The sequence below is a fragment of the Ischnura elegans genome, chromosome 7 (genome assembly GCF_921293095.1).
Source record: "Ischnura elegans chromosome 7, ioIscEleg1.1, whole genome shotgun sequence".
Taxonomy (NCBI): Eukaryota; Metazoa; Arthropoda; class Insecta; order Odonata; family Coenagrionidae; genus Ischnura; species Ischnura elegans.
In genome coordinates this window covers 32,414,475-32,427,214 of record NC_060252.1, presented here as the reverse complement: position 1 = coordinate 32,427,214, position 12,740 = coordinate 32,414,475, and the positions used below count along the sequence as shown (strand labels likewise).

Genomic DNA, 12,740 nt, shown 5'->3' with positions numbered 1-12,740 from the left:
GCTCATTCGACAGCTACAATCTGGGATAATTATTATCCATGCACGTATCCCAGATTGAATCTATGAAGCACCATTTAGCACTACAATACCCCAGAATCAACAGAAAAAGCCGTTTATTATAGTAAGATCACATAGATCATGAGTCAGTGCTAACCATTGGTTTTAGGTTTTAACACATTCAATATGGGCCCGGTTTTCATTAAAGTCATCAAAATTGGTCGTAAAAGTACGAAAGAAAAGTAGAGGGAGGTTCACACAATACCTTCCATTCAAATACTGCTTTTTACAATCGGTGCACACGTTTCGAAAGAGAGAAGTTTGCTGAAGGCCATTCACACAATTGGGAAGACTCTGAAGTGGATATTAGTTACGTACTAAGTCGGAGAAATGGCTCCTGGCCCGACTGGCAGAGCACATCAATTCACGTGCTCCACACTGAATGTGGTAACGCTCAGATGATCTAATCCAAAAGCCATACTATAGTCAAGCGCTAGTGGAAATGAGTTTTTTGAAAGTAATACAGTTTGAGACATAATTTTTGCCATCATAGGTTATCGAGCAAATTGACTTCAACATAAGAGGGTCCATTCTAAAGCCTTCAAGGTCATCAGTATTCACGGGGGAGAAATGGAGCTGAGGCCTAGTTGCACATGAACAGCATCAACACGTGAAAGGATCCACTGGAGAGTCTCAAACACATTGGCTTCATTCCCTCCCAGCAGTCGTAGGCCCTTCCCATCTCATGAATACAATGCGACAGTTGTTCAGCTGTAGAAAGCGCTTTTGATAGAGCATTACCGAGTAAAAACCAAGTGAGCAATGACAAAAAATAGGAATTCGGATATAAAAATCATCAAGAAAAAGCATAAAACTAGAAGAGAAATTGTGAGTGAGAAATTGCTTTGAAAATGGAGAGCATTAAAGCAATATTGCACCTAAGTTTAAAACATCTTTTCTGAATAAAGACTAAGTTAAAGCATCAGTGACAGCCATACCAACTTCAACTAAGCTGTCAACATGTGCGCAAAGTTCATTGCTGGAGAAAAAAATGGAAAGACTTCTAATTACCTGGATTTATAATAAATAATCAAATGATGTTTCTTTAACAGTTATTTGTGAAAAAGCTGTGGGTTCATTAGAATCTGTGAAAGAAGACAACCGTTGATAACATTTGGTGAAACCTCTATTAGGTTCCAGAGTTTTAAACGGCGAGCAGGTATATTCAGTGCAGCGATATCAGGTGAACCTGCAAGTGCTGATAGCGCAGTCGCCACAACATTTTTTGATGAACCCAAAGCTGTGATTGAAAGTAGCTCCTTTCCCCCTCAACTAGTTTCTAATGCTGACGAGATTGTTTTGGAAAAGAATGTAATCTCATTTATTCATTTTCAGGGAAGAAAAACCTGGGTCAGGTTTTAAGGCATTTAAAGACTTACACGTAGCTGCTAATACCTCAGGAGTCTTGAAATTAAAGCCAGTGATTTATCACTCACAAACTCCACGAGCAATGAAATGGTATTTAAAGTAGCATTTGCCTGTCATTTGAATGAGCAAAAAATAGGACTGGGTGACACAATAATTAATTTTAGACCAGTTTGAAAATTTGTCTACTGCTGGAAATGTATTACAAACTCCAGACATAGAATGCATTTTTTCCCAATATGTTAGCCCACCCGCAAAAATAGATTGACTTTCATAAGCACGTACAATTTTTTTTTAACGAGAAAAAACGCCCTTGAATGTATGCCTACTATCATTTAAGATGTTTTAAACTATAAATGTTTACATAAGGTTTTCTGAGGCTATTAATGGAATACCTATGGTTTATACAAAATTCGATACCCAACACCTATGCTACCAAGGACTCATCCCTTGAGCTAAGCGAGGCATGGGTGTATGAAGTTACTTTTGTCCCTTCTCAGAAGAAAAACTGATAGCAGGTGCTTAGCTAGCCACAGATTGAAAATTTGACATAAACCAGTTAAACCATACCTAACTTTAATTTATATTATTCACAGAGAATGAATAAAATTTCAAGCAACTCCATCCATTGATCATTAACACATTCCCTGCCATGGATTTTTGGAAGAATTTACCCATTGCACCGGTGTTTTTCTTTTTCCTTTCGCTTTGATATTTAGATCCATTCCATTTGAGTTTTTGTGTATTTTGCTACATGCCCTGCATCAGTCACGTCATATACGCGGAATTGAAGTCACTGTGACCAACAGCATACTATGAGAGGCCAAAAAAAATGACATTCTTTAGTCATTAAGATCAAATCACCACGAAGAAGAAGTATGCGTTTCAGTCATAACAACCAGTGGTGGTTTAGTCAGCAGTGAATGCATTGAACTTGGCTCATTCTTAGCCACTTCACTTCTTAAAGACTCCATTGACATCCTTAACCATTTTTGACAAGTGTGTCTTCATGCCTGATGCCTCTCCATGGTTCCAACTCATCATTCAATTTGAATAAACCTAACTGCAGTGGCTGTGCCGTGGTCATAAACCAAGCATGTAGCTACATTTCCTGTAACACCTCAACAAAGAAAAACATTGATGATATCAGCATGCCTAAAAGTGAAGAATGACAGTTGCGGAGCCCTATAGCATATCAATTCTAGTAATCTATCGAGTCCACTAAAATTACAAGTATTGCCACAACTCCAAATATTTTGCAAGCCATACAAAACAACGGAAACTAAAACATGGAAGGAAGACATAGCAAATTATTTTGCTTGTGGCTAGTCCTTCCTGAGCTCTTTACTGTTCTGAAACGGATTGTTTGCTGTCCAGGCAGAATGTACCAAGGCGCAAGGGGAGTGGGTGCTCTGTTGTCACTACCTCTGCTTTTTAGGGAATGCTTTCCCTTAAAGTTATGCCTTTAGATGAATGAAGGTGGTTCATTTTTACATCCACAACAGCACATTCATGCCTTATAATACAAGAAGCAAAATTATCTTATTTGTTAGTGATAATGAATGCCCAGCCACAGTTACAGAAAATATACAGCAATCAATGAAACCACATTCATTCCAACACATGACAATTTTACCACAGGATATGAAAAAGAACAGTAAAATAAAACCTTGACGTACATTCTACTCTATGCCTGGCCAAATCCTTTATAAGACCAGAATTTGATGGGGAAAAAATTACCTCTCAAAAAAGAAATTATTTCATATTGGGTTTGTTTCATAGTAAAAAACATTTGTTTGAGAGTAGTTCTTTTGTCAGCTTTCATTCATATCATTCATATCTTGCAACAACACCCTGCAATCCAACTAACACCCACCCAAGCTTTTTTCTAGCTATGTCCTTTCCAATTACCAATTTCTTCGGAGAATGAAATTGGTGAATTGCAAGGGCAGATTCAGGGCATCTAGGGGACTTGAATCCATATATATGTAGTATCCATGTGGGGGAACCAGTCGATACCAGATCACCTGAAAACATGCATCCAGCTCAGCCATGCTGGTTATAACTATGCATAGTGTTATAGTATTATTATTATAGCATTTGAGATTAACAACTGAAGATTCTCAATATGTACTCCAAAACTGAGTCTAAATAAACAGTCATAGGTGACTATTTCAACTGTAAGACAAAGGTTACAGCTGACGCCTTAAGCACGCACCCCTGTTAGTTCTCTGGGTGCCTCCGTTTCCAGCTGCTCCACCACCCCCACCTCTTGGCCCACTCTTTGCATAGCCACCGTTGCCATAGCCACCGCCACTGCCCCCACTGTTATTACCATAGTTGTCCCTCTGCTGATAGCCATTTTGATAGTACTGATTCCCACCTTCTTGGTTCCCTCGGTATCCAGAATAACCTGAAAAATTGGTGAAATATGGAATGTCAATATGGACACTACGTAAGCTGATTTGCTACAATATTCAATTTTTAAAAAGATAATATTGATGGTTGACTAGTTAATGACAAAAATTAATTTGGACAAGTAGTCCTACACACTCTAATGAACATTATTTCTGAACAGAACAAGTACAAAAGATTTATAAACTTTGAATATTAATTGCATCCTTTATGGATATCCTTACAAAACAGAGCTGTCAACAACCTAAAATGAGATATTAATAGCTTGCCTTTCACAGATTCAACAGTAGCAGTAGGCCACAAAGCAAGAAAAACTTTCGCCATTTAATGATCTTCATGCAGCACGTTAGCATTTTTAAAGACTAACTAAAAATTTCTGACCTCATTTAACTGTTAAAATGGTAGAAGAAGGAGGAGTAAACAAAGATCAGAGGAAACTACACAATTCATTAAAAAGTGAACACTAAAAAAAACAGAAGTCTGGATTTATGGGACAAGACCCAAATTAATTTTTTCATAAAAAAGACTTCATGATGGAGGTAACATTGTCACCAAAAGTTACCATAGGATTACTGACATTGCCTTAATATCTTAAAATGTAATCAGGGTAGGTCAGAATACTATTTAGAAAAACAGCCTCACTGGTTGTTCCAAAACTTCTATGCAATAAATATAACAAGTCAAAAAACATTCAGGGGACAAAAAATTTGCGTAAGGCATACTGAAAAAATATAATAAGACCCAACAAAGACAGTTAACATACGAAAAATTCGACGAAGAAATAGTTAAGTTTCATCTTACTGTGGTCATCAATAATATGGCTATTTACAGCACTGAGCAACAAGATACCATTTCAATTCTTTCTGGAACTCCCAATTCACTGCAATCAGCTTTGCATCTGCCTTCTATTAATTTTTATAAAGCCTACACTTAAGCCCAGAACTGGCATCACATCAATCATTAAAAAAATGTGAAAGCCAATTTAGCGATGTGCACGTCAAATATTACGACAAAAAGATCAATTCAGCATCATTCTTAACGAGAATAGACAAGTACTTCGTTCAAATTCAATGGTAAGTGAAAGACAGACAACTAGTATTTGTAAGTCTGAATCAGATGATCATTTTTTCATCCCTTAAAGTGCTCACTCGAGGGATCGCTTTTTGGGGGCTGGAAAAGTGATCACTCAACCTATCATTTTTCTGAATCACACAGTCCCTCCCGTAGTCCCTTTCTGTAGCTTTTCACTCCATTTCCGATATCACGGCTTGTTGCCATAGGACCAGCATCACAAAAATCTATAGCCTGAATTTGATATCGTTCGAATTTGGTAGTGCCACTATGGATGATTTACATTGGCATAGACTGCTTTTGGCCAGCAGAAGTTATACTGGACAACAATCATCGGTGACAAAATGAATAATGACGTTGTAAAGTATAGGCAAGAGAATGGCTACACAGAGGAGATACTGGCCAAGGACTCATATATATAATGCACAGGGAATTAAGATATTTTCCTAGATTACAAATATAAAAGTTTTAACTAGGGAGCTAAATGAATAACAGACAATGAGAGATTATAACTCTCCACAGTAATGGGCCATGGGAATTTCAAGCTTCACTTGTTTCCCAAAGAGAGATTTGAGAGATACATATTTGAGACGCTGACAGTGATTAGTTTTTTTTAAACTATAGCATTTCCTATACATTTATGATGTTCAAAATGCATCTTTTATTCAGAATTGAAGATGCTAGGTCATATAGGAACTTCCTGAGAATTCAAACTTTGCTGCTTCCTTATTTCTGTTAGCAAAAATAAGTCTGCAAGCCACAAATGCTTTTAAGAAATCTTATGGGAAATTACTTGAACTACAATTTAAGGTTTGTAAGTACCTAAATTAATCAACCCACAGGATTCACTGCTCTTTAAATATCGATGCAGAGGAATATACAGAAGACTCTCGTAATTACGAAAAACATTATTACAAAGTTCTCGTTATTACAAAGAAATTCGTTGGTCCTTGTGTTAAGGCCTATCCAATCTATAGTAAAAGAAACGTTATTATGAAATTTTCGCTACTACGAAATTACCAACCTCGGTCCCGGTCCCAGTGGTTACAAAATGAACTTTAATATGAAGTTTGCCAAAAAAGCAACAGCATATAGGTGGATTTACACTACGCTACATTATCATCATTGATCTACCTTTAAGTTCTCTTCCTGTACTGTGCCCAAGACCGTCAATTTTGGTTCTTTCTTCAGTAGGAGATACTTCAATATGCATGAAATATCATGTAATAAGCTTCATTCCGGTGGAATTATGGTGACCCACTCTAATGCTGGTAAATTGGACGTATAGTTAGTCCTCTTCCTATGCACATTGGATTGACCAACTTTCAGAGAAACGAACATTTGAAAAATTCAAGCGCACCCGAAATTTCAAATTTGGCACCTTTAGAGTTTGCCGATGCGACGAGACGTGGCATTGAGGAATTTGCACTGTGGGCATAATCTGAACTAAGTACAGGCAGTCCCCGACTTTCGCACACAATGCGTTCCGGAAAACTTGTACGAAAGTCGAGCCATTGACTTCCATACTAATTAGGGGTTACGTTCCAAAAGAGTGGACTATACGTACTAAAACTTTTTTTTCACAGATTTTATTTCAATTCACTAAATTTTAATAATATGTTAATAAAATTCCTCGAACCATCTAATTTCTTTCGAAAATACACAGAAAATGTAAATAAAATTTAAAAAAAAAAAAAAAAAAAAAAAAAAACAAGAACTTAGTTGGCTATCGAGTAAAAACTTCCTCTTGGCGTTTAAGTTGACATTCCACTTATTACGTCCACTATGAATAAGAAGGCATATCAAGAATCATAAAAAATGTAATTGTTGAACCCGCACTTTGGATACCTTTTAATTTTCACACATTCGGCAGGTGACATTCGTGATCCCTTATCTTTCGCATGTTATTCAAAAAAGACAAAAGACAAACGGAATTCGAGTGATATTTCGTACAATATCGTTGCCGAAGGTGTATATGAATTAAACAGCACTGAAACAAAAAAAAACACAATTAGAAAGAAGACCTTACTAGTTTTATTGAAAGCTATTTGATGATGTCATGTCAACTTTTTTGAAAAATCTCTCCAATGAAGGCTTTCTTTTTCTCTTGATGAAGGAGCCTATAGCAGGCAGTCTCTCTCCTAAATATATCACCTAGATTAGAGTCAACTACCAACCAATTCCCTTCATTGTATACGTTCGTATTGTTCGCATATAACCCATTTGAAACAATTGAATGTTGGGATGCACTGTAAACATCGCGGGAATTTAAAAAAATTACAGACCAACGTCCAAAAGTCCGAATTTAGCGTACGGAAGTCAAATAAAAGGTGTCAATTTTGAACGTACGAAAGTGCGAATTGTACGAAAGTCGAGGACCGCCTGTATCGTTTAATCCGGTGTGAAGTCATGAACTGTTCAGCATTTTGACCATTCTTCCCTCCCGTGGACAGCGATATTTTGGGCTCTGGCTAAGTTGCAAGCTAGATCAGTTCATCACAATCGTGAGTTAACACACGATTGTGACGAAGTGCTGCATTCTGCAGGATAACCACTCTCTCTGATGCCTTGTGTAGATTTATCAACTTACGAGTAAGGTCTCGGAATGCATCTTCCTTGTATATCGAGAACCTGGGCAAAATTTAATCACATATATTAAACACATGACTCTGAAGATTGTAAGTGCGGGAGATTGAAGAAACAAGAACTTTTAACGAAGTATGTTTTTATTTTTTTAAATGATTCCTAAAAGAAACTTTCATACCAACTTTGTTATTACAAACCTCTGGTTTTTCGGTCCCGAGAACTTTGTAATAACAAGAGTCTACTGTAATGGATTGTGTGACATTCATGGGCTAGATAGAGGGGTTTGTTCCATGACTTATGAAAGTAAGGCAATATTGTGGCAATTTAGGTGGGCAAGTACGATATAACTGTTCATTTTCATTGAAGTGTGTTCACCGAATAAACAGAGATATTGTCATTAATACTGACTTTCACCGCAAACTTTTGCATTCAAATCATTTTATATAGTTTTATAATAAAAATAAAAAATTAAACAAAATACTGACGAAATCTTGAATAAAAACGATGAGCTTATTAATTAAAAATCCCACATGTTTTTCCAAATGACCCAATTTAGAGAATTAATGTGTGCCAATTTACATTCTCTCAAAGCATTCATTAATTATTTGAGCCGTCACACAGTGGGCGGAAATCGGAAAAAGCCGGACAAAATTACAAAATGGCTTTTTTTGAGTTATAAACTTGAAACTTCGCAGGTATACTTAAAAATGATTGTAATTTATTGATATGTACTTCATTTGACATAGATTTTACCCGTTACTGAGATACAGAAGCTCAAACGTGAGCAAATTTCCATAAAAACGCCCGTCTTCAATTTTCTCTGAAAATCTTCCAAAGTAAGTGAATGGTGAAGTTATGGGTGGATTCTTGCCGAATAAAAAACCACATAATCTGTTACCATGGTGTTTTTTCTTTAATTTTCCGTAATCTTAAAGAATACAGCCCATAAATTCTTACCGTGCAGTAACAAAATGGCGGATACTGTTTTTCGACAAAGTTTTACATTTAGGTAGAGTTTCAAATAGGTTTTCGGCAAGGTCGCGCAGAGTAACTTATATGAGAGCATTGTTTGAAGATTTCTTGAGGTCTTTATGCAGTTTTCTTTGAAATAAGTTTGCGTCGCCGGAAATTACATTGATTTTTCGATCGCGCGGCAGGGTTTTTCTCCGCGCGTCGGGAGTTGGATTAGCCGCGCCACGGTAAGGTTATTGAAGCTGTATGGGTTTTAACGCTCAACATTCACCGTTTTTATGTTTTGCTTCAAGATACCGATTCTCAAATGGTCTATGGTGAAGACAGTGGAGGTTTTTCATGCGATGTACTTGCACGTTTCATCGAAGTTCATTTCGTTATCTTTGGATACGATCGAAGACCATGCTTCTATTAAAAGCATTCAAACCTCGACAAAGTGAGTTGTTTTCCTGGGACTCATACAAAAAGACCTACCAGAAAGATACCAGCTGAGACCCTTATATCTTCTTCAATCACCGATCCCTGACCCTCAGGATTCTAATTTCGAAAACGGTCGCCTGGAGCGGAGCCCTTGGCCGTCTTAACGGAGGTATTTCCATGGGAACGAAAAAATGAACGATTTATGTGTCGCTTCAAAAATTGGCTCGCTGAATCCATAACATTTCCGGAATATGCTTTGCATTACTTTCTCAATACTTCTACGGGAGTTGGTATTTTTGTAAAAATCTATTCCTTTCAAATTTATTGAATAAATACAATTTCCACAGTTAGCTTTACGTTACAAAATTCATACTTTATTCATACGTACCGACGGATCAATATTGACATAAATGGCGGGAATAAATCATTCTGCGACAACGTTGCACTTGATAAAGGAAACTTACCCATGCGGAACTCGAACCCGACACTTCTTTAACAGGCGAGCATTTTACCCCGCCGCCACCCAAGTCGGCAAATTGAACAAATAACGAACTGCAAAAAGCGTCATTAAATCTAATGTTTTACTCTTGAGATGAAGAGAATAATGTTCAAGAAGATGGCTAATAATGCAGTGTTCAGTGACTTAACATTACTAATCATGAACATAGATTACTGATGGCAACTAAATAATCAAAATTTTATGGACGAAAATTATAGATCGCGTGACAATCTCATGTTCTGCACCAACAGTAAGCACTAGAAAGTTGTTGAAGCAGATACGATGAAGACAGGGTAGTTTAAGTAGACAATTCCACGGGAACTTCTAGATTTTTTAAAACGTGTATCATACCCTCAGTTCTACTTTGACTGTGGTGAAGGAAATTTAAGTTCTCTTGAGTGCGCAGAATTTGTGAAAGTGATTTTAATTTGCTTGTGGAGCGTAGAAATTTCAAACTTCCACTTGCCTGTAAGTACGTTTTTGAAGAAATCCCCGAACATCTTTTTCAAAATAGTTATTTTAATTTATATTATCAATTTTATCTGAAAATTTTCTTAGCATTCCTTTCCTAACTAAAATAAATCAAAATTTAAATTATCAAATGCCACTGTTTAAATTCCAATCGATACGACATATCCAATATGCATTCAGAAAATCATATGTGGCAGTGCAGCGTACACAAGCCAACAGAATATTTATCGATATCAGGTGAACGATATTTTACATCTCCTAAGTTATTCATACCCGACGCTATTGCACCGCAGATTTAGAACCCCATGATTCAGCTGTCCTTCAGTGTGTTGCAAACTAAAAACTATCGTTTTTCTTAATTTCGAAATGACTATACTTCCCTGTAGGATAATAAATTATATGGGTTTTAAGATTAAGAAAAAATTAGGAAAATAAGGTAAGCAATGTAAGCATTACTTTTCCGTTGATCATGGTCAGTAGTAAACAGAACTTGATTGTGTAAAATCCAGAGTTGAAATCATTAAGGCCATCCACCTGCCTTTCGATATAGGTAATGTCTTTCTGATTTTGTAACTTCTTTTGTCTCTTTTTTCACCTAAAGCGGATGGAATGACAAAATCGTGTCGACTTCGGCAGTGGATTTTCCCAGATAGTGTCATCTAAAATTGTAGAGCCTATATGTGAGAAGTGCCTCCGATGCAATTTAAATTCTTTATCAAAAGTTTAGAGATAAATGTAATAAACCAAGAGAAAGTGAAAACTTCAGTCGTTACCTGTAGCGCCTATGTTACCTGCTGCTTTTTAATCAAACTAAGAGATACAAGGGAACTCATGACTAGGAATTTATCTGAAGCATCCACTTGTTGCCACATTTGCTTATATTGAGAGTGGCCCGAACTTCCATCAAAACGGTACTTAGAGATTAATCTGTAGTTCACCACACATTTTAATTCTTGAGAGGTGGAAGTGGTGGCTAAGCAGGCTATTGTTCCCAATATGGTGTGGTTCAGTGGTGCTTGAAGGTTTACTTCGCACATGGTCTCAGTTATTTTAATTCCTTCGTTATAAGCTGCCTTTTTTTGCTATCGCTATTCTATCATAACTGGGATACAATTCGTGTCCATGGCACAGAGCTGTCCTACGAAAAGACCGATGTTGACGCTTGGTCAAATCAGAGGCAATCATCAATGACAGTGCCTCTTCCACTGTCATCTCAGGGTGGGCCTTTTCACTCGTCCTCCACTTTGAAAGAACTCTCTTAGCCCGAGTAGGGGTCGTAGTTGTTATTTCTGCAATTAGGTGAGCTGCTGCAGTGTCTCCCCTCTCTCTCAAACTCACAGATGCCGCGAGAGCAAGCTCAGCAGTAGTAGCAGTAGTTTTTAAAGTTTGAATTTTCTTCTGCGTGATCTAACACATTAGGTGCGACATTTTTTTGGCCGCCCTGGAATGCCTGGCAAATATAATATGAATTTTGTAGCATGAAGCTACAGGGGGAATTTTATTTAGTCAATCAATTTGAGAGGAATAGATTTTTACAAAAATACAATACTCAACCGGCTGTCGTTGAAGTATCGGGAAAGTGATGCATAACAAATTCTGGAAATGTTATAGAGTCAGCGAGCCAACTTTTGTATCGACACAAAAATCATTCATTATATCGAGAACTCTCTACCCATTCCTTAAGGTATGGCATTAGAATGCGTTTTGTCAGGAAGTCATTGAGAAAATTCAGAGCATCAGGGCCTTGTCTTAAATTCAGCCTCCGCGATAAATAATGGAGCAAATATTTTTTATCGAGTGAATGATTTTTTTACCAATTCAATTTTATTTTGTAGGTATTAAGTCATGTAATAATGTGAGGTGGCATTTTCTATGGAATGGCGGATGGAGCCTATGTAAAATTTAGAAATAATAAATTTGTCGAACCCATGGTTATCCAATGCCCTAATGCGTACACCGGGAGGAACGTATGGTAAACGTGTAAAGACAAGGTAATCTGTATGTCAAAGTAGAACTGAGGTAATGATGCACATTTTTAAAAAGCTAGAAGTTCCCATGGAAATACCTCCGTTAAGACGGCCAAGGGCTCCGCTCCAGGCGACCGTTTTCGAAATTAGAATCCTGAGGGTCAGGGATCGGTGATTGAAGAAGATATAAGGGTCTCAGCTGGTATCTTTCTGGTAGGTCTTTTTGTATGAGTCCCAGGAAAACAACTCACTTTGTCGAGGTTTGAACGCTTTTAATAGAAGCATGGTCTTCGATCGTATCCAAAGATAACGAAATGAACTTCGATGAAACGTGCAAGTACATCGCATGAAAAACCTCCACTGTCTTCACCATAGACCATTTGAGAATCGGTATCTTGAAGCAAAACATAAAAACGGTGAATGTTGAGCGTTAAAACCCATACAGCTTCAATAACCTTACCGTGGCGCGGCTAATCCAACTCCCGACGCGCGGAGAAAAACCCTGCCGCGCGATCGAAAAATCAATGTAATTTCCGGCGACGCAAACTTATTTCAAAGAAAACTGCATAAAGACCTCAAGAAATCTTCAAACAATGCTCTCATATAAGTTACTCTGCGCGACCTTGCCGAAAACCTATTTGAAACTCTACCTAAATGTAAAACTTTGTCGAAAAACAGTATCCGCCATTTTGTTACTGCACGGTAAGAATTTATGGGCTGTATTCTTTAAGATTACGGAAAATTAAAGAAAAAACACCATGGTAACAGATTATGTGGTTTTTTATTCGGCAAGAATCCACCCATAACTTCACCATTCACTTACTTTGGAAGATTTTCAGAGAAAATTGAAGACGGGCGTTTTTATGGAAATTTGCTCACGTTTGAGCTTCTGTATCTCAGTAACGGGTAAAATCTAT

The 12,740-nt window shown here is 37.3% G+C and overlaps 1 protein-coding gene across 3 annotated transcripts in view; it reads right to left on the bottom strand.

Annotated features, from left to right (window-relative positions):
* The window catches only part of LOC124161826 (caprin-1-like), a 30,964-nt gene that overhangs the window by 1,701 nt on the left and 16,523 nt on the right, over positions 1–12,740 (bottom strand). For all 3 annotated transcript variants that reach the window (XM_046538020.1, XM_046538021.1, XM_046538023.1), the window contains one exon: positions 3,641–3,835. In XM_046538020.1, the coding sequence (XP_046393976.1) occupies positions 3,641–3,835 (195 nt within the window). The remainder of the gene's footprint in view (positions 1–3,640; positions 3,836–12,740) is intronic.